The 22,847-nt window shown below is 38.2% G+C and overlaps 1 protein-coding gene across 1 annotated transcript in view; it reads left to right on the forward strand.

Annotated features, from left to right (window-relative positions):
- The window catches only part of MMP16 (matrix metallopeptidase 16), a 303,774-nt gene that overhangs the window by 192,797 nt on the left and 88,130 nt on the right, over nt 1–22,847 (forward strand). Inside the window, exons 5-6 of the mRNA XM_007517352.3 lie at nt 14,173–14,334; nt 17,803–18,014. Of these exons, the coding sequence (XP_007517414.1) occupies nt 14,173–14,334; nt 17,803–18,014 (374 nt within the window). The remainder of the gene's footprint in view (nt 1–14,172; nt 14,335–17,802; nt 18,015–22,847) is intronic.

Raw genomic sequence — 22,847 nt, forward strand, 5'->3', positions numbered from 1 at the left:
TGATCCAGCAATCCCTCGCTACAAATCTGAAAGCAACCAGCTGCCCAGTGACAGATAAATGGCTAAGAAAGTGGTGGTACATATACACAGTGGAGTACTGTGCAGCTATTAACTATGAGGTCATATCCTTTGCCATATCATGATCAGAACTTGAAAGCATCATGTTGAGTGAGACCACACAAAGAGAAAAAGATCAGCACAAATACTGAATGATCTCAATTCTAGGTGGAACTTATGAATAAAGAACAGTAAGGGAGAACAAAAGGTAAAACTTGGATTGGATGTGCTGTATTGCACCAGAGCAAAGGACTCTGGGGAAGGAGGGAAAGGGGCAGAACAAATGGATATTGGGGCCCTGTTGTGTCCAATAGAAATCAATCAAGGGAAGTTGAGAGTCTGTGCTTATGTGTTAAAGAGTATACCATAAACCATTAACTGCCCCTGCAATAAAATAAAATAAGTTCCCACCTTTAATCTGTGGAATAGTGATAATGCAGAAGGTGGAGTCTGGCTTCTGTAATTGCTTCCCCGCTGAACATGGGTGTTGACTGGTTGATCCATACTCCCAGCCTATCTGTCTCTTTCCCTAGTAGGTTAGGGCTCTGGGGAAGCAGAGCTCCAGGACACATTGGTGGGGTCATCTGTCCAGGGAAGTCTGGTCAGACCTTCCACCTTCTGTATCCCACAATGACCTTGGGTCCATACTCCCAGAGGGATAAAGAATAACAAAGCTATCAGGGGAGGGGGATGGGATACGGAGTTCTGGTGGTGGGAATTATGTAGAGTTGTACCGCTCTTATCCTACGGTTTTGTTAATGTATCCTTTTTTAAATAAATAAAAAAATTAAAAAAGAATACAGCGGTTAAGTACACATCGTGCAAAGCTCAAGGACCGGCTTAAGGATCCCGGTTCAAGCCCCGGGCTCCCCACCTGCAGGTGGTTCACTTCACAAGTGGTGAAGCAGGTCTGCAGGGTGTCTTTCCTCCTCTCAGTCTTGTCCTCCTCTCTCCATTTCTCTCTGTCCTATCCAACAATGATGAAATCAACAACAATAGCTACAACAAGGGCAACAACAACAAAAAAAGAATAGTGATAATGACTGAAGTAATATGGTCAAGCACTGATAGCTTATACATGTATAGTATCTAATATTCAGTAATATGAAGATTAACTTGTTCTTTCTGCTGCTCTTATTTTCATTCAAATTGTATTAGTTCACCACTGGTTCATAATATTGTAGAATTTGGGAAGTACAATTCCACCCTTCTACCTGTTTAAGCCTTGCTGAACCCAACACCAAAATTCCAGTGTCATCCCACTATCAAAAAGACCCTACCTCCCAATTTGCAGCATCTGCTTCAGATACCTGTCATAGTTTTCACTTAGTCTGAATTAGTTCTTTTCTATTTATACTATAGCTTCTTTATCTTGCCACCTATTATTAGGTATTTTATTAGTTATTTAATAGTGATGTACAAGATTATTAGATAATAATGATACAGTTCCACATCACACACCACACACACCATCACCACCATAGTTCTCCTAAGGTCTTAGAGACTAGTTGAATATCTTTTTTTTTAATTCATATGTTTCAATTCTCTATATTCCGTATATGATTAAAGCCATCCTGTAGTTGTCTTTCACTTCTTTCCTCACTTCTCTTTAGTGAGTGTTCTGAATTCTGATTGATTCATTGCTTTGACAATTATGGATATTGCTGCTGTATCATAAGGTTGCCAGAATATCCTTTCAGATTAGAGTTTTAATATCACTCAAACAAATGCCTGAGTAGTACTACTGGATCTTATGGTCTTTCCATTTTTAGTTTATGACAATTTATAAAACATTTTTGTTCTCTGATACCTTTAGACTTGGAGTATCACAATTGTACTACAAACAACAAAACACTTAAAAGCTTGAGCACACACAAATGTAATTTACAAATGCCATTTATCAAAACTCCGTACAATTTATCTGACACACAAGTAGATGAAATTCATATTGTTACTTCATTGTATTATATTTGCCCATATATAGCTAGCAAATAAGTAACACGTCACAACCAGTTTTTTATGGTCAAACTATGTCTACCTTATTGAGGAAAATTATCTCGAGGAGGAACTAGGCATCTTTGTGTAACTTTAGTTTCTAACGGAGCAGCCAAACATAGGTTGAGTATAGGTATGGTAGGGACAATAGCACCAAGCCTTCAAGCAGCTAGAGGTTAAATGAAAGAGTAGAAGTGGCAGGAACAGATATGTAAAAATCTACAAAAGATTAACTTCTCTCTTGTATAACTTTGTTGTATTCTAACTCTTGTCTGCATTTAGAGGGGCTGGGTGTCAGGAGGGAGGACAGGATGTAAGGTAGAGCCTGGCAATGAAACAGATTCCACAGCTACTGAAAATGTTATAAAGAGTAAGAACTTACAGGTTATGGGGCCAGGTGGTGGCACACCTAGTTAATTACACACATTACTATGTGTGAGGACCCAGATTCAAGCCCCTGGTCCCCCCTAGCAGGGGGAAAACTTCACAAGTGGTGAAGGAGGGCTGCAAGTGTCTATCTCTTTCCCTCTCTACTCCTCCTCACCTCTCAATTTCTTTCTTTTTCTATCCAACAATAAAATAATGAAAATACTTCAGAAAATTATCTTAAATTCTCATACTGATAAAGAGGAATAAGAACTTACAGGTCAATGACACAGACTAGTTGTTAGAGTTGTTTTTACTTTCCCCCTCCAAATTACATTTTCCATTCTTATATAGTGTATGCTTTGATTAAAAGTTCATCTTATAACAAAAACAGAAAAAATAATAAAACTGAAAAAAATATCAAATTCAAAGAAAAAAGAATTTACTGGTTATGGGGGTGGCAAAATAGTATACACGGGTAGTGCATTTACTTGATCCTGAGCATGACCCAGGTTCCAGCCTGACCCCCACTGCACTAAAGGAAGCTTTCATACTGTTATATTTTCCTCTTCCTCTGTCTTTCTACAATCTCTATCTGAAAAAGTCAGCTCTGAGTAGTCAGTCCCCAATGGCCAATAAAAAACATGTGTTAAAGAAAGCAGTAGTTAGAATAATTCTGGATCATGATAGATGCTCAGTAAATAGTTCCTGATATCTTTTCATACCCTTTACTAGACTTTCCTGTCTCTCTTGTAGGAACCACAGATTTTCTGTTCATCAAGGAAATGATGCACTTTCTCTCATCAGTGAAGTGCAAATAATAGTTGCACAATTGAAAAAGACTACCTAAGAGAAGTAATAGCGGATATTCCCATCTCTTGAAAATTTAGGTCACAGATTAGCATTGGGCTTATATTTGACTGCCTAACCTCTCAGTTTTGGTAGAGCTAGTTGAACTGACAGTACTTAAGGAGTGATATATATATATATATATATATATATATATATATATATATATATATATATATATATGTTATATATATATGTTATATGTATATATGTATATCAGGGATATTACACAAACACTCATATTTTGGAGTAGTTTTCTACTGTTGAGTTTTTTTGATTGATTTTTTTTTGTTGTTGATTTCTATCTCCTAACCCTACTTAGATGGAGAAGTTTTTGAATACTAAATCGTGTATTAACTTTTCACTGCTGTTTAAAAGTTACCCCAAAACATATCATCTTAAAACAGAAAATATTAATATCTCACATAGTTTTGAGGTTCAGGAAGCAGAAGCATCATGATGTTTCTGGCTTAAGTTATCTCATGAATATGGATAGAAGTAATGAGGAGTCTACAATTAACTTAGGGGATGGAGAATTCACTTTCACTTGGCTATTGGCAAAAAGTCTCTTATTTTCCTTATAGACTTCTCCCTGGACTATTTGCACAGTGTGGCAACTAATTTCCTCAGTATAAGGAAGGAGAGAATGAGATAAAACCAACATGGAAGTCCATATTGTGACCAAGCTTTTAAAGTTAGATGCCATCACTTCTGTTATCTTCTGCTTCAATAATCTGATACAGTTTACAGATCTGATGTAGCAATATAATGGTTAGTGTGAGTATAAGCAAGAGTAGTGAAGCCCCAGCGAGGTCAAAAATAAATCAGAGTAAAAGCAAAAGAAAGAAATTCAAGACTCAGTGCTTACCTTTGGAGAATTAGATTAGTGAAACATGATAATAATGAAACTAGAGATAGATCAAGTGGTGCTAGTACTATCCTAGTGTTTGACTAGGTTTAAAGAGTTGTGAATGTTAGAATTATTTACACAATCTTAATTCAGAAAATACTACATAGTTTTTAACATTCAACGTACATTGTCAATTGAGGATAAAGATTATAAAATGCATGGCTAGAGAAAGAGCTTGCAATGAAATATAAAGGCATAATTATGGTAAGGAAATGATAAATAATTCATTATCTTTCATAGTATACACTCAGTATTCTAAAAATGTATTGGGGTATGCAAAGAAGAGAAGATTAAAGACACGATTGAAAGCAACAAACTCAAAACTCAAAATCTTGCAAAAGGAACAAGTACTATGTCTGTATTAGGAGCCAGGAGGCTGATTTCTCCTCTGTTGTCTGTGTGGTGATAAGATCAAGGCATATTGCCATTGAGAATCTTGAATAAAGTGAATTAATGCTAAGTTACAGAAACAGTTATTACTTTCATCATTAACAAAGAGGTCTGGTGCATTTTAATTGTCTAAAGCTCATCATGTGTCAACAAATTTCATTCCTAGTGGAATTCAAATCACAGGGTGGTACTTTATTTAACAGCATATCCTTTTAAACTATTGTGAAGCTGCAAGTAAGGTTTAATTCTATTATTGCCAATCATTTGAAGAATGGTAATTACTTGGAGCTCTTGGCCAGTGTTTCTGATTAAAAGTGCTGTGGCAAACTCAATAGGTCATAGGTTCATATCCTGATCCTATTAATTTTCTTCTAAAGCCTTACTTTATTCCTTAGACAAGGAATAATTCCACCCTTAGATATATGCTTAGGGAAACCTTGATTGATCTGAAGAGAACAGATAAATGATATGATGTTGCAGTTTCTACTTTCTTTTACCTTTTTTTTTTTTAACTCCTCTTAATAGCTAGTAAAAGTTATTTGTGACCGAAAACTACTTTCCTGTGAAGTCTTTTTAAATAATGTAATAGGGTGTAAAAGGTGAAAGGGTGACTGAAACGAATGCTTATTTGCCCAAATGTAGGAGAATTACTCTATGTTTATTTGGAGACAAGGTTCAGAGTACTATTTTTCTAGGAAGAGGACAGGATACGCAGTAGGAAAGCTATAAAGATTGATTTTTTTTTTTTCCTTTTGGCAAATAAAAACAAGGCAAAATCTTTGTAAGGTCACCTTGGAAGTTTCTGACAACCAAAATGTCTTTTTGTTACCAAAAGGTCAAGAGTGTCTGAAGGTATTTCCAGAACTAGCATTATGTTCTTGCTAAGTTTCGTAGTTATTGTTACTGTATCCTTGCCTAGTAAACTTGAAACGCCAACTTTTGGGTGTTCTGTTCTTGACCCCACTGCCTTGGTTTTAGCTGATTTTTGGTGGTTTGACAGGTCTTTGTTTTTTCTCATTAGGTCTAAGTGCTGACATGCTTAGAGCATAACATACACCTCTCCTCCCACTTCACATGTTGTTTATAGAGGCAATTAAATCACATCAATATCAGAGTATTACTTGAAATCACTGACTGGAAATCATAGTTTCTTTTAGAATTGGTGTTAGATATTCTGTATCTAAAAATGCCTGAAGCACCGGTTTTCTCCCTCTCTGCTTTTTACCAAATATCCCCTGAGACACAATCCTTGACAAGCTTTTATTAACTACAGATAAAAATGAGTCTGTAGTTCTGTTCTTCTCTTCATAAACTATTTCTCCCTTCCTTCCATTTTTCTTCTCACCATGTGACTAGAAAATGTGCCCCTGGGATTCTCAGTAACGCTGGTTCATTGATATTTTTCATTCAAATTCTCATCTTGTTAAAAAAAAAATCTTGTTTTCCAGCATTTTTGTCTCATTTGATTTTCTGTTTTCCCAACTTTTGACCAACCCTTCCTCATTCTTTGTTCCCTCTAATCTTTATAACTTCTTCTCCATAGTCATTAGTAAAATTGTACTTGTTCTGCATTCCACAGAAATTGCCTCTACATCATGTCCTCTTTTCATTACCTGCAAACTCAAATATTCACTGTCTGGTTGATGATGCTAGCCCTATATTTCCATTGTCTGAAGTCATATGAAAATAATGGCCTCCTCAGTCTTCTTTTATTTCATGTTATTCTCATTCCATTAAAAATATTTGCATACTAGAAAAAAATCATGGAGGGGGTAGAGAGATATTGGTAAAAGAATGCATTGCTTTCTGGGGGCTGGCAATGGCATGTACATAAAAGAAAGTGTTCATGCCCCCATCCCCATCTCCAAAGGGGAAGCTTCACAAGTGGTGGAGCAATGCTGCAAGTCTCTCTTACTCACTGTCTCTCTCTGTCTCTCTCTCTCTCTCTGTCTCTCTTTCTCCTTCCATCTTTGTGTATTCATCAGAGAAAAAGTAAATATCAAAAGAAAAGAACAGAAATCACCACCAGAAAGTGAAGTCCGTTTGTGGGCACCAAGTTCCATTGTTAACCCTTATGGCAAAGAGAGAGAGAGAAAGAGAGAGAGAGAGAGAGAGAGAGAGAGAGGAAGAAAGAAATTAGATTAAATAGAATAGAAACTTTCAGTTATAAGATAAAGTTTGAGATATCATATATCTCAACATCTTATATAATGTACTGTAATATCTAGTATATAAAGTGATGACTATAACTGATAATGCTGACTTACATAACTAAAACTTGACAGAAAAAAGAAATCAGTTGTTTTCACAAGATAAACAAAGGTAAATATGTGAGTGATTGTACTCATTAAATCTGGGGTGGAAAATTGTTTTCAAATATGTACATGTATCAAATATTTAATAAGAATCAAACCAAGGAGGAACATTTTAAAAATTCTTCAATTTTATTTATAAATTTTATATCTCAGTCAGTAAAAGGGATAATTTGCTGAACAACATATAGATGTAAAACACATTCTAGTCTTTATAACAAAAGTTAAGGTTAGTTTTCTATTCCATAATTTGATCATTCAGTTCCCTTAAAAAGAAATCACCATGTGCCAGATAATGTATTCGAACTGGAGGCAATATGGTAAATTAAATATAATTTCTGTCTCTTAAGTAGTCAAAATATATTGGGAGACTTACCAGAATAAATAAAATGCTGAGTGTTTGATAGGATTGACAATAGACTCTGGCCCCAAAAGAGCATTTTTGCAATCACATCAAGTCTGGCAAGATAGGCATTCAACATATCAAGAGAGGACATTTCCAGAAGGATTATATAGCTAACGTATAGAACTAAAGGAGGGGATGAGCAGGCATTTCTTTTTCTTTTCCTCTCTTTCTTTCTTCTTCTTCTTTTTTTTTCCTTCAGAGTTATTGATAGGGTTAGTGAATCCATTGCTCCTGGTGGCCATTATTTTTCCACTTTATTGGAAAGAAAAGAGAAAAATTGAGAAAGAGAGAGAGAGACAGAGAGAGACCTACAGACTTGCTTCACCACTTGTGAAGCAACCCTGCTGCAGGTGGGGAATGGGGGCTCGTTGTGCAGGTCCTTATGCTTCGTACTATGTGCACTTAACCCAGTGCTCCAATGCTTCACCACTGAGCGGGCATTTCTGTAACTGGAAAGAAAACACAGGAGTAAAATAAATGTGAAACAGTGTTAGAAAGCAAGGAGATTGAAAGTCCTCGATGAAGTCTTGCTGAAGAATATGAGCTTTTTTTTGAAAGCAGTGGAAAAGTAAAAATTTAAGCAGTTACAAGATGTCTATTCTCTAAGTCATATTAAAATGGTCTTTAGGTAGTAATAATAATTTAGATTTGATAGTTGGAGTCTATGGTCTAATCTGATTGGTGTTTATTTTTTAACGCCTTCTATTATCACAAAAAATATAGGATATACACACCCTCAGACTCCACTTCTCATAAGACTTGTGAATTGTCAATTTTTGTCTTCATTTCCATCCCTCTTCTCTCTTCTCAAGTTGTTCCCTCTAGAGAAGTTCCAAATCAATCATCAGCAAAAAATCCACCTGAAATGAATTTATTTTTAGAATTTTCTCTTTATGGACTTTATTATTATTATTTTTTTTTACTGAATTTGGTATCCCACTGCTTATACTCTTTCTTTCCCTTACATTACTCCTAAATGGTGGCTATTTTAAATTTTCCATATTCCTTCTAACACAAGACTATATCATGGTGCTTTTACTCCTTTAATTCATTTTAATGCCACTTCAAGATTATTCTCATACCCTCTCTGGTAAAAGTTGCAAGCCTGAGGGTCAGGCTGTAGCACAGCGGGTTAAGTGCACGTGGTGCAAAGCGCAAGGACTATATGAAGGATCCCGGTTCGAGCTCCTGGCTCCCCACCTGCAGGGGAGTTGCTTCATAGGTAGTGAAACAGTTCTGCAGGTGTCTATCTTTCTCTCCCGGTCTCTGTCTTCCCCTCCTCTCTCCATTTCTCTCTGTCCTGTCCAACAACGAACAACATCAACAATGGCAATGATAACCACAACAAGGCTACAACAACAGGGGCCACAAAAGAGGGGGAAAAAGACTCCAGGAGCAGTGGATTCGTGGTGCAAGCACTTCTTCTAGCGTTTGCCCTTCTTCCGTAGCCAGTCAACAGCATCAGGTTGAGCCTGATGTAAAGTTTCGAGACCTCCTTTGAATCTGGAGAGGTGGCAGTCATTGACTATGTGGGTCATAGTCTGTCTGTAGCCACAGGGGCAGTTCGGGTCATCTCTGGCTCCCCAGCGATGGAACATAGCGGCGCACTGGCCATGGCCTGTTCGATAGCAATTGAGGAGGGCCCAATCATAACGTGCTAGGTCAAAGCCGGGTTGACACTTGCAGGGGTCTGTGATGAGGTGTTTGTTCTTTACCTCAGCTGACTGCCAGCTCTGTTTCCAAGAGTCTGGAACAGAGAAGTTCAGTGTAGGCGTAGGGGATCAGATTGGGTGACAAGACATCAAGCGTTGAACAGGGTGGGCGAAGATATCCGCGTATATTGGCAGGTCCGGTCGAGCATAGACGTGGGAAATGAACTTAGATGATGCCGCATCCCGATGAATATCTGGCGGGGCGATGTTGCTAAGAACTGGCAGCCATGGAACTGGGGTGGAACGGATGGTTCCAGAAATTATCCTCATGGAGGAATATAATTTGGAATCGACCAAGTAGACATGGGGGCTACGGAACCATACTGGGGCACAGTATTCTGCAGTGGAATAGCATAATGCCAGAGATGATGAGCGTGGTGTGGAAGCGCTTGCGCCCCATGAGGAGCTGGCCAGTCTTGCAATGATGTTATTCCTCGCGCCCACCTTTGCTGCAGTTTTTATGAGATGTTCGTGAAATGACAGAGTGCGATCGAGAGTAACGCCAAGATAGACTGGCTGGGCTTCATGCCGGATTCTCGTATCACCAAGCTGCACATTAAGCTCACGCGAGGCCAAGGCATGGTGTAGATGGAAAACAGATGATACCTTTTTTGCAGTGCTAGGGATTAGTCGCCATTTTTTACAGTAATCAGATATCAGAGACATGTCTTTCATGAGTGTTTCCTCGAGGATGTCGAACTTGGATGCCTGAGTTGCACAGCAGATGTCATCAGCATAGATGAACTTCCTTGAAGAAGTTTCTGGGAGGTCATTGATGTAAATATTAAATAGCGTAGGAGCCAGAACAGAGCCCTGGGGGAGGCCACTTGAGACAAGTCTCCATCTGCTAGACTTGTCACCCAGATGTACCCAGAATCTTCTGTTTTGGAGAAGAAACGATATAGTGTTGGCCACCCATGGAGGCAGGCATCTTGAGATCTTGACTAGGAGACCACTGTGCCAGACCGTGTCATAGGCTGCTGTGAGATCAACAAAGACAGCACCCGTCTTTAAATTCTTCTGGAATCCGTTTTCAATGTAAGTTGAGAGGGCCAGGGTTTGTTCGCAGGTAGATCTTCCTGGGCGGAAACCAGCCTGGGCCGGTGATAGGAATTTCTCTGTAAGATGAGAAATACGTGAAAGAAGCAGCCTCTCAAGGAGTTTGTAACACACGGAGAGGAGAGAAATTGGTCTATAGCTGGCGGCCAGTGTTGGGTCTTTCTTTGGTTTCAAAACCGCTGTAATCTTCGCATGACGCCAAACTTTGGGCATAGACTCAGATTCCAAGATGTGGGACAGGAATGAAGCGAGCCACTTCTTTGCCGAGGGGCCCAGGTTAAGAATGAGTTCTGGGGTGATGTTATCATAGCCAGCAGCTGTTCCCGGTTTAACCCTCTTCAAAGCGTCTTCCAGTTCAGACAGTGTAAAGGGAGAGAGTTTTGGAGATGGACAAGATAACCGGAAGTGGGATGACCACTCATGGGAAATTTCTCTTTTCCAGACTGGGTCGATCTTAGCACGTCCAACTTGAGTTAGGTGACTGGCCACTGAGTTTGGAGATACGGGAGGATGGGAGACGGGAGGGGGTTGGCTACCAGCACCCAGTCTGTGAAGATGCTTCCAGGCCTTCCTACTTGAGTGGGTGAAGTTCAGACTTTCCGTGAGTTGTTGCCAGCGGGCTTGGCGTGCTGCATCCAGGGAGGCAATGAGATGGTCAGCCACATCTGGGTCGCCCGACTCATCATACTGCTTTAGTAGTTGCTCGCATTCAGCATCAAGACAAGGCATATAGTTAACACGTCTCCCATGAGGAATGGCTTGGGAAGCTGCTTTGAAGATGGCTTGGCGGAAGCGCCTGTAGGAATCTTCAGAGGGAATAGAGTTAATTGGAATTGCAGGAATAGATTTGTTGGTAAGATCACTGAACAGATGCCAGTTTGCTTTCCGAAAGTTCCATCTTAGTTTCTCCGAGCACAGAATCAGTGGGAGCTGGAGACCAATGTGGATGATAGCTGGGCGGTGATGACTGTGCGGGAAGATCTTGAGAACTTGTCTCGTAGCGGGAAAGGCTTGGCCGTTGACTGTGCTAATCCAGCACAGGTCGGGTGACGAGTCTTTATTCCATCTAGCACTGTGAAAAGAGCCTGGCTGTTTGGGGTCGTATAATAGGGAGAGGTCATTCGCTGAAGCCCAGTCGGCTAAGATAGAGCCGTCAGCACGAGTGGAGGAATATCCCCAGTCTTGGTGATGACTATTAAAGTCTCCAACGTAAACGGCTGGGTGATTCGGGCTAGGCAGGACCTCGTTATCCCATGAGGCACTGGGAGGCTTATATACATTGACGAGCTGAATAGTTCCAATAGTAATGGAGTCGTAGAAGGTCGAAGAGGCCGTATGGTAAACGTCCGCAAGACATGATTTGGCGTAGATGGCTCGGCCATGTTTAGGATGGAGATTATAGCATATTAAATCGAATCCACTGATGGTGAATCAAGCAGCTTCATCGACTGCTATATGTGTTTCTTGTAGGCAGATAACATCTGCCTGATGCTGAATCGCCAGTTGACCAATAAGAACGCGTTTGGCAAAGGACAGCCCCTCAACATTAAGTTGGAGGACTCGAAGAGCAGGACCAACAGCTTGAAAGCTGGCAGGAGCTGCTTGTTGCTGGCTTTGAAAGTGACTGGGATCCATGTGGATACAGTCGGCTAGGAAGGATCGTCAGTTTCCCCAATGAATGGGTACTTACGAGATGCACCACGGGAAGGTCGATCCAATGCATCCCAGCAATAACCCTGGAGGCATAAAAAAAAAGTTGCAAGCTTTGACTGTGATCTTAGCAGACTATTCTACACACTGTGTATCTTTACCATAGTCACCTCATAAACCTCATGCTGTTCTGGCTGTTCTCTGATGATTTTATTTCCTGATTCAGTGTCACTCCTGTAAACATAATGCTCCTTTTAATTATTGGTGATATCATTATTCATGTAGACAGTCTGTTCAGTTTTCTGGGTTCTACTTTCCAATGATTTTATATTTCACTCAAACTCTTAAGACTCATTCCCTGAGGTATATACCTTTGGCATTACTTCTACAAATCTCAGTTTCTACTATGAATATCACTGTGTGCCTTTTCATCTCAGTCCACTGGAGTGATTCCAAGTGCCATCTTGACTCCAAATAGCTTTTTACCATATCAGAATTAAAGAGGCATTCTTAAATTGATTTTTCCCCTAAATCATCTTATTGGAGAAATAATGGTTTATAGGACACTTGTTGCTCCAGCTTCTTATCTGCACACTGCTGCCACAACCAATCCAAATCACTTTTCACTGTTGTATCCTGGAAACCCAGCACCTCCCCTCTTTAGGTTCCTGGCCCCCACCCTAACTACCACCCCAGTCTAGAATCTCTTGCTTAGATGCAATATATCATACCCCATCTAAGTTTTGCACTATAAGTGAGATCAACCAGTATTCATCCGTCTCTGGCTTATCTCACTTGATATGCTGCTTCCTTGTCCCATTTCCCTCAGTACTCAAGAGTAATTACTAGAGTAATCCTGTTAAAATGTAAATCAGATTGTAACTTTTATCAGAAACTTTCAGTGATCTGGGCTGCCCAAACAGTTCACTTGGATACTGTTGTGCCTCTTTGCTCTGTGCGCAACCCAGGTTTAAACCTAACCCCCACCACTATGAAGGAAGCTTCAGTACTGTGATCTCTTTCACTCTTTCTCTTCTCACTGTCTTCTGTCTCTATCTAAAGATAAATAAACAGACTTTCAAAGATCCTCAAAGGTACTCAGATTAGAAGATACACATATACCATGCACATTGTTCTTAATTTTTTTCTGTTTATTTACTTATTTGCCACCAGGGATACTACTCAGACTCAGTGCCTATATGACAAGTTCACTACTCCCTGTGGCCCTTTTTCTTTTTCTCCTTTCTTTTCATGTCATAGGACAGAGAGAAATGGATAGGACGTGGAGTAGATAGAGAGGGAAAGAAAAAGAAAAACACCTACAGCACTAATTCACAGCTCATGAAGCTTCTGTGAGGTAAGGAGTGGGGACTCAAACCTAAGTCCTTACATATGAAAATGTGTGCTCTACCAGGTGTGCCACTGTGGTAGGCACCTGAGTCAAGCCTGGGTTACTACTTAGCAAAGCAACACACAAACCAAGTGAGCCAGCCCACAAGATAAATATTTTATTTAGCCAACCCACAAGATAAATATTTTATAATATCACCTATAAATTGACAATGATTTATATTTACAAAGTTGAAACTAGAATCCTAGTTCATGTAACTACTGCACTACAGCTTTTGTTATCTATTATTGTGTGCCTGTATCCTAGGCTAGTTACAAAGGTAAATTTTACTCTAGTAGTCATAGTAACCTATTTCTAGTTACAGATCTGGACATATACATATTGTCATTCTTGATTCATCACTATGTCGTAATTATACTCATCAGTATAGAAGTTGAGAGGACTCACATTAATTGAGACAAACCAAAAAGAAAAAGATACTGAATGATCTCATTTATAGGTCAAACTTAAGAAACAGGGAAAGAAAAGAAAAACGCATGGTGAAACTTAAACTATTTGTTGTGCTACAAAGATATGTGCAGAAGAAAAAAATGAGAAGAGGTAGAGAGTATGTTGGGGTCCTGGTACACACTGTCGGGAAAGAGCCTAAGTTGAGGGTGAGAATGGTTTGCAGACACCTGTCACAGAGAGATGAGAAATTGTATCCATGTGTCAACCATCATCCACCCAATAACATGATTTCAGAAAGTGAGGAATAAATCTGCCCAATATTTTTATTGAATTACTATTGATTCATTCACTGCAAAAAAAAAATGAGATGTATTATCACAAGCTTTGTACTTAGGATTATGTTTCAATAGCAGTAGTGGCAAATCTGATCTTCCTGCTCTTTGTTCAGTGTTCATTCTGTACTGTTCTGTTTAAGTCTCTCAAGTTCTATGACTTCATTATCACCATCTCCTCATAACTTTTTAATACATTATGTTAGATTATACTGACAGTTGAAATAAAGTACTCTTCCTATTTTTGGTAGGTATAATTTTGATAATACCTATTGTTTTTTCAGTTCACTAGACATTGATTATAATAGTGTTTTTTTTTTCTTATTTGTACAGGAAATGACTTGTTCCTTGTAGCAGTTCATGAGCTAGGACATGCATTGGGATTGGAGCATTCTAATGACCCCACTGCCATCATGGCTCCATTTTATCAGTACATGGAAACTGACAACTTCAAGCTACCTAATGATGATTTACAGGGCATCCAGAAGATATATGGTAGGTTACCACTTTTTCTGTTTGGCTGACCCAGCAGTGAAGATGAAATTTCCTTCTGCCTTTTCTATTTTGAAATAGTAGTTGCAAGCATATAAGAAAGATAAAAAATTGGGCCAGGCGGTGGCACACCTGGTTAAGCGCACAGATTACAATGTGCAAGGATCTGGGTTCGTGCCCCTGGTCTTCGCTTGATGGGGGAAAGCTTCATGAGTGGTGAAGCAGGTCTGCAGGTGTCTCTCTGTCTCCCTCCTGCACTATTTCACAATTTCTCTCTGTCTCTATTCAAAATAAATAAAGATTAAAATTTTAAATGGAAGATAAAAAACAAAGGTTAAATAAATACAATTTGACTTTTGGCAAAAAGTCCTTTTTAAATGTTTTTATTATCTTTATTTATTTTTTTTTGGATAGAGACAGCCAGAAATTGAGAGGGAAGGAGGTGAGAGAGAGAGAGAAAGACAGACACCTGCAGCCCTGCTTCACCACTTGCAAAGCTTTCCCCCTGCAGGTGGGGACTGAGGGCTCAAACCCGGGTCCTTGAGCATTGCAATATGTGCGCTCAACCAGGTGCACCACCACCTGACCCCTGGCAAAATTCTTCTAATAGTCAAGTTTTGTTTACAGTTGTCTCGTATATCTCAATATACATATTATAGGATGTCTGTATTCTGATAATTTATTTCTCAGTTTACTGAAGATATGTAGTTATAGTAAAGATCCGATAAACTGTAGTATGTAAAATTCAGATAAATATGTGTAATAGGTGAATATAACCAATAAAAGGGTGAAGTAGATAGCATAATGGTTATGTAAAGCGACTTTTTAAAAATATTTATTTATTTCCTTTTGTTGCCTTATTGTTGTAGTTATTACTGTTGTTATTGATGTTGTGGTTGTTGGATAAGACAGAGAGAAATCGAGAGAGGAGGAGAAGACGAAGGGGGAGAGAAAGACAGACACCTGCAGATCTGCTTCACAGCCTGTGAAGCAACTCCCTGCAGGTGGGGAGCTGGGGGCTGGAACCGGGATCCCTCAAGTCCTTGCACTTTGCGCCACATGCGCTTAACTGCTGAGCTACCACCGGACTCTTGTAAAGAGACTCTTAAGCCTGAGGATCCAAAGTCCCAGAGCTGAGCAGTGCTCTGGTAATAATTATGATAATAATAGTAATAATTAATAAGAAGAAGAAGGAAGAAGAAGATGATGAAGAAGAAGGAGGAGGAGGAGGAGGAGGAGAAGAAAAGAGCAATAATAAATCTCTTCCACATAAGATATTGACACTTTAGAACATGCAGATTGATTTTTAAGTTTATATTATGCTAGATACTTTTTAGGCAAATAACTTATGGGAAGTACAAAATACCCTTTGTGGTAAATATAACTAAATAACCACAAATAATAGGAATGAAAGTTAATGGACTCAGGGGTCGGGTGGTGGCGCAAGTGGGTTAAGCGCATGTGGCACAAAGCGCAGGGACAAAGCACAGGGACCAGCGTAAGAATCCAGGTTCGAGCCCCTGGCTCCCCACCTGCAGGGGAGTCGCTTCACAGGCGGTGAAGCAGGTCTCCAGGTATCTGTCTTTCTCTCCCCCTCTCTGTCTTCCCCTTCTGTCTCCATTTCTCTCTCTCCTATCCAACAACAAACAACATCAACAATGGCAATAGTAATAACCACAACGAGGCTACAACAACAAGGGCAACAAAAAGGGGGAAAAATGGCCTCCAGGAGCAGTGGATTCATGGTGTAGGCACCGAGCCCAGCAATAACCCTGGAGGGAAAAAAAAAAAAAGAAAGTTAACAGACCTTACTAACATAATTCAAAAGAAGTTTCTTGTATAATAAAATAATTTTTATTTATGAAGTTCAGTCAGTAAATGTAAATTAAGATAAGGGGGGGAACTATTGTATATTTACTAGAATACTAACTCTCTCAATAAAACCATTGACTTTATAAAGACACTTCACACATTATTGTCAGGAAACTGACATTTATAATTTACATACAGAGAATATGCTTTCCTAAATTAATGAAGTGAAGCCTTCATTTGTATAATGGTAAGACAAATGTGTGCTATCATTGTGTTAATACCTAGTATCCAGAAATTCCATTTGCATTTTTAAATAGCATAGTTTAAGTTCACTAATTTATTTTGCATTCATTAGTTTTTTTATTTCAATAACTTAGTGGTAAGCATTCTCAGAGATAAAATAAATTTTGAAATAAGGTCAAATTTTGAACTGCTTTTTATTCTGGGGTAACTGAGAAAGAAAAGTGTCTCAGACTCAAAACTAAAGTCCATATGCTGAATGAACTATCTTATGCCTCACTGTGTATCATCATATATTCCTCTTAAGTAGCCAACTGAAAGGAGGCTTTTTCTCATGACCTCAAGAATTAGTAGTCTAGACTGAAGGCCTGAAAAAGAATATTCTTTCCATATTTAAATATTAAGTGAAAAAACAGTTATGTAGTTTTTAAAACTATAAATCCCTTGAGGAATGATGTGTGCATCTGTACCAAATTATATGTGCAAACTTTGGCTTGATTTAGAAACCTCTTTTTAGAAATACTTCTTCACATTAATATTTTACTAGTGGTGTTTTAATCAATAGGTGTTTTAGATTCAGTATTCAAAGAAACACTCTTCTAGCAATTTGTCAATGCATTTCATTAAAGAGGAATAATGAATGCCAGGAAAGGGTTATAAAACATATTTGGAGACCTAAGGTAAAACGAGGTTTATTCCATTTATGTTTACCTTTTAGAATCATTTGCATAAGATCATTGTCTATCAAAATCTAGGATTAACTTTGGTTGTATTTACATGCATAGTTCTAGTATTCATTTATCTATTATTTATATTTATGTATTATTTATACACTGCCTACTTCCAAAAAAGTTTTGAAAACAACCTTTCCAATAAGACTGCAATGAAGCTATAAAAGAATATCATTAAAAATGAACATGAAAGCTTAGTTAGGTGAATACAAATTGCGCATGGAAAGGCAGTTTCTGGTAGGCTTGGCAATGGATTGTTGATTAAGATGGTTTGTTTTGCCAGGAGTTGGGTGGTAGCGCAGCGAGTTAAGTGCACGTGGCGTAAGGATCCCGATTCGAGTCCCCACCTGCAGGCGAGTCACTTTGCAGGCGGTGAAGCAGGTCTGCAGGTGTCTATCTTTCTCTCCCCTTCTCTGCTTTCCCCTCTTCTCTCCATTTATCTCTGTCCTATCCAACAATGACAACATCAATAATAACAACAATAAAAACAACAAGGGCAACAACAGGAAATATAAATAAATATGGTTTGTTTTCTCACACTATGATTCTAAAGGCTTCATAGCTCATGTAGTCTGTGCCCTCAGCTGATGAGTGATTGTTCTCATCAGCCTATCGCATATCAAAAGTATATTCTTCAACACTGTTCTGGCTCTGAGTGTGCCAAATGTTGTCCTCATATTTTCAAAAGGTCCACCTGACAAGATTCCTCCACCTACAAGACCTCTACCAACAGTGCCCCCACACCGTTCTATTCCTCCGGCTGACCCAAGGAAGAACGACAGGCCCAAACCTCCTAGGCCTCCCACTGGCAGACCTTCCTATCCTGGAGCCAAACCCAACATCTGTGATGGGAACTTTAACACTCTAGCTATTCTTCGCCGTGAGATGTTTGTTTTCAAGGTAGGAGGCTGTGATTTTTTTTTTTTTAACGGTAGATCAAGTGTCTACAGTGTCGCTTTAGAAAACAAGTTCTCATTCATTCTAACACTACCTTCCCAGATCTCTCACAGTGAGAAAGTTCAAAAACAGCATCTTAAAAAATAAATGTTCAAATGAGTTTGAATGTCTAGCAGAAGATTGCTGTAACATTCTATTTGGGGAATGCATTTATGTCAGCAGAAGCTAAATGCTTAGAAATATGAGGGTAAAAAATTGCTGCATGTTACGAACAGATAAAAAATGTATAATTTAAATCATGAATAGAAACTAATAGGGATGATTTGCTTGGGAGCTTAGCCACTTCCATTTGCCCTGCAGCTATTCTATCTTTAGTTTGCACATCTTTTTGAGATCCCTATAATCTCTCTTGACAATTAGAGCATTGTTTTTGAGGAGGAGTATTGATCATTCTGTTTGCTGTCCATTTGAGTTAATCTCCTTTATGAAACCATCATTTTGGTTTTACATATGTATGCTGTTTTTAGACAAGTATTTATATTTACCAAATTTGTACTTGTATAATGGTCACGTGCTAAAACTAAATTCATGATTTGATAAATGTGTTTTTAATTGCTTTCTCAAATAATAACACTACAGATGAGTGTACCAATGTAAGCTCCAGAGTATTAAAATGTTACTAATAGTGTAAAACTGAAAAATAATTTCTTCCCTCAGTATCTGTTGAATATTAGCAAAGAATATTAATGAAAATCAAAGTTCAGTAATAGCATCAAAATTTAGAATTTTAACATAGAAGCCACATTTAACAATGCCATCTCTTTAAAAATAAAATGGTGAGTTTTCTTTTTGTGGACTCAAATCAACAAATATTAAGGTATCCTACTTATGTGTAATTTATAATGGAAATATACTTTAAATATACATTTCATATAATTTTAACAAAGTACTCTATTTGATAATACTATTTATATTTGCTATAATATGTACAAGATCATATTTTTCAGAAAAAAATCAATGATATTTTTCAAATGCATGAATTTGACTTCTATGAATCCTATATAGTGCTTAACTTGCTAACTTCTATACAATTTAAATTATATTACAGTTCAAGGAGTGAAAAGTATGTACCAATGTAGTACATTTTTCACTCTCTATGTCTTAACTATTTATTAAGTGATTATTCACTGTGTGTTCAGTATGCCCATATTCATGGCAAACAGCTGAAAAACAAAATACATTTTTTATTCTACTAGATAACCAGATGACAATGGAAGGATTTTATTTTCACTGTTGCAGTGAAATGTTAACATCCCTGCTTATTGTTTGTTTATTAATATAAGAAAAAGTGTTGGATGGGGGGTAGATAGCATAATGTTTATGCAAAAAAACTCCCATGCCTAAGGCTCTGAAGTTCTGAGTTCAGCTCTTCACCCCGTCAGCCTTCACCACAAGTTAGAGCTGAGCTGTACTCTAGTTAAAAAAAATAAATTAAATAAAATAAGAAAATCTTATTAGTTGGGTTTTATGGCTATGTTATGTTTATATAGTCCTCACTGGGCTAGAATCAAAATTTCATTGCCTCTACAGATTCTAGATGTTGGCAGTATTCCTTGACTTCTGGCTTCGTAACTACTTTCTGCCTCTGTTATTACATAATCTATTTTCTCCTCTGATCTCTTGCCTTTTTATTATTTTATTGAGGGGTTAATGGTTCCCATTATACTTGTTGGCTAATGGGTACAGTTTTTCATCTGTCCATGATAAGTGCCTGTACCCCCAATTTAGGTTCTTTTCTACCATAATGCACTAAGACTCCAACACCCTCTTCACCCCTTCTTTTCTCCAGAGTCCTTTGCACTGGTGATACACCACGCTCAGTCCTAGCTTCACTTTGTGCTTTCCCTTTCTGTCCTTGTTTCTTAAATTTACTTATAAGTGAGATCATCCAGGTTTATTTTTCCCTTTTTGTCTTATCTCACTTAACAGAGCATCCCAGATTTATGCCTTGATATCATCAGGTGTCAAATTTAGCAAATAATAGGATATGAAATTGACCTAGGTAATTTTTGTTTCATTCTTCTTCTGTCTAATTTGATTTTTGATTTCAAAGGAGATCATATCTTCATATCTAATGATTTATTTCAACGACTTTTTTGCTTTGCTCATTGTGGAAACCTAAGTGAATTCTACTGGCTGACAAAATGACATCCTAGGATCAATGGTTTCTAGAATCAGGAATGAATAAAAAGAATATAGTCTATCTTTCAAGATACAGCAGCTACTATTTTCAATGTTGGATACATCTAAATATTAAAGCAAAAAAAAAAATTACGACACCAAGACCTGCTTCTGAATGCATGTTATCTTGGATTCCATTATGAAAACTCTTGATAAGATACACTTAAATTTTCTCTTTATTTAATTTCTTTCTTTTTCATTTGTCTCTGCTATTTTTAAAAATAATTTCTGTGGGAAATATCTACTTATAGCATTCTTGATCTCTATGTACCTTGTAAATTTTGTATCATGTTACTTCATAATTTTCACACTCATCTTTTCATATAATGAGCATGAAATGCCAAGAGTGCCTTACTAGGTATCAAGGATAACTAATTAGGAAAATAGCATCACTGTTGTTACAGAGCTCATGCTCCAATAATGAAAACAATTATGAATCTATGTTATCTTAAGATACAGGAATTGGTATATTGCACAAAAGTAAAAGATTGTAGGGTGGGGGGGGGGGTAGGGAATGGGTCAGATCCTGGAACATGATGGCAGAGGCGGACCTAGTGGGGGGCTAAATAGTTATGTGGAAAACTGAGAAATGTTACACAGATACAAACTACTGTATTTTTCTGTTGACTATAAACCATTAATGCCCCAATAAAGTAATTTTTTTTAAAAAAATAGAGGAAAAGTGCAGGGTGGTGGCACACCTTATAAAGCTCACACATGACAGAGTACAAGGACCCAGCCTCAAGACCCTGGTCATTGCCTGCAGGGGAAAAGCTTCACAAGCGGTGAAACAGTACTGCAAGTGTCTGTCTTTCTATCTATCTATCTACCTACCTAGCTAGCAAACTTCCATTTTCCTTTCAATTTCTCTGTTTCTATAAAAAAAAAAGAGAGAGAAAATATTGATGTCTAGTTGAATAAATGAGAAAGTGTGTGATAGAGAAAAACTTATGCTGAATTTTGAGAAAGGAGTTTCTGAGGTACATTAAAAAATTGTTCTTTTTTAAAGGATATATATATTAATTTTCAAATCTTTTTAAAAAACATTTATTGGATAGAGGCAGCCAGAAAACAAAAGGGAAAGGAGTGATGGAGAAGGAGAGAAAAAGAGGGATACCTGCAGCATTGCTTCACCACTCGCAAGGTGAGGGGCAGGAGGCTTGAACCTAGGTTCTTACGCGTTGTGACATGTGTGCTCAACCAGGTACCCACCACCCAGTCCCCATAGATATTGCTCTTTCAGTGAGTGGTGAGATAGTTCACCTGGGAGGAAGGCATTGCCTTCCACATGCCATGTATGTGCCCCAGGTTAAAGCCATCACCCACCACAAAGAAGTATTAGGAGTTTGAAGGAAGCTTGGTACCATAATGTAGCTCCTAGTCTCTCTGTTTCTGTTTCTCTCTCTGAAAAGATCAGCTCTTAGTGATGAATTTTTCTGATGATATGCATATGAAAGAATATGAAGGAAATGGTTCTTTGGTGTACTAAAAATTCATTATACTAAGGGAGATAGAATATACACATTAACTCTTATGTGAACTATTAAATTCTATAATTCAGGAGCATGAAATATCAATCATAGGAAAGACTGATTGACTGAGACCTGATCTTAGTTAACAGCTACATATTTACATATATATTGTATAATGCTGTTTTTGTGACTGAGCAAGGTTTAATTGTTCAATTGAATGCTTTCAAAGCACTTTTGAACTACTATGTAGGAGCAGTATTGGAATTCTTTTGTTATTTTGTAGTATGAAATAAAACAGAATTAGCAAGACTTGTACAGAATATTTCTTAGCTCATAGTTTTTTACTGTATATGATAGAATATAGCATTGACTATATTCCTCCTGAAGCAGGGACTAGAAAGAAAAACTGTACCCAGCACCTGGAGTTCTTTTTTTAATTTTTTAAATTTATTTTAAAAAGGAGACATTAACAAAACCATAGGATAAGAGGGGTACAACTCCACACAACTCCCACCACCAGATCTACATATCCCATGCCCTTCCCTGAGAGCTTTCCTATTCTTTATCTCTCTGGGAGTATGGACCCAAGGTCATTGTGGGATGCAGAAGGTGGAAGGTCTGGCTTCTGTAATTGCTTCCCCACTGAACATGGGCATTGACTGGTCTATCCATACTCCCAGCCTGTTTCTCTCTTTCCGTAGTGGGTGGGTCTCTGGGGAATTGAAGCTCTAAGACACATTGGTGGGGTCATCTGTCCAGGGAAGTCTGGTCAGCATCATGCTGGCATCTGGAACCTGGTGGTTGACAAGAGAATTAGCATACAAAGCCAAACAAATTGTTGAACAATCATGGACCTAAAGGCTGGAATAGTGCAGATGAAGTGTTGGGGGGTCCTCCACTTTGTAGATAGCTAGTAGGCATATTTTAGTTATATTTCAAAGGGCCTGTAGCTACACTAGTTTTTTTTTTTTTCTCTGAGCCTGAAATCTGATATGCAGGTGGATCCAAGTTATTGTTTAGGGAGATGATGTCATGGCTAGAAAAGGGACAGAAAGCTGGATCAGGGAAGAGAGTAGCTCCCTAATCTGGGAAAGGTGTATAAATATTGTTGACTGTACACCCC

The sequence above is a fragment of the Erinaceus europaeus genome, chromosome 1 (assembly GCF_950295315.1).
Source record: "Erinaceus europaeus chromosome 1, mEriEur2.1, whole genome shotgun sequence".
In the NCBI taxonomy this organism is placed as follows: Eukaryota; Metazoa; Chordata; class Mammalia; order Eulipotyphla; family Erinaceidae; genus Erinaceus; species Erinaceus europaeus.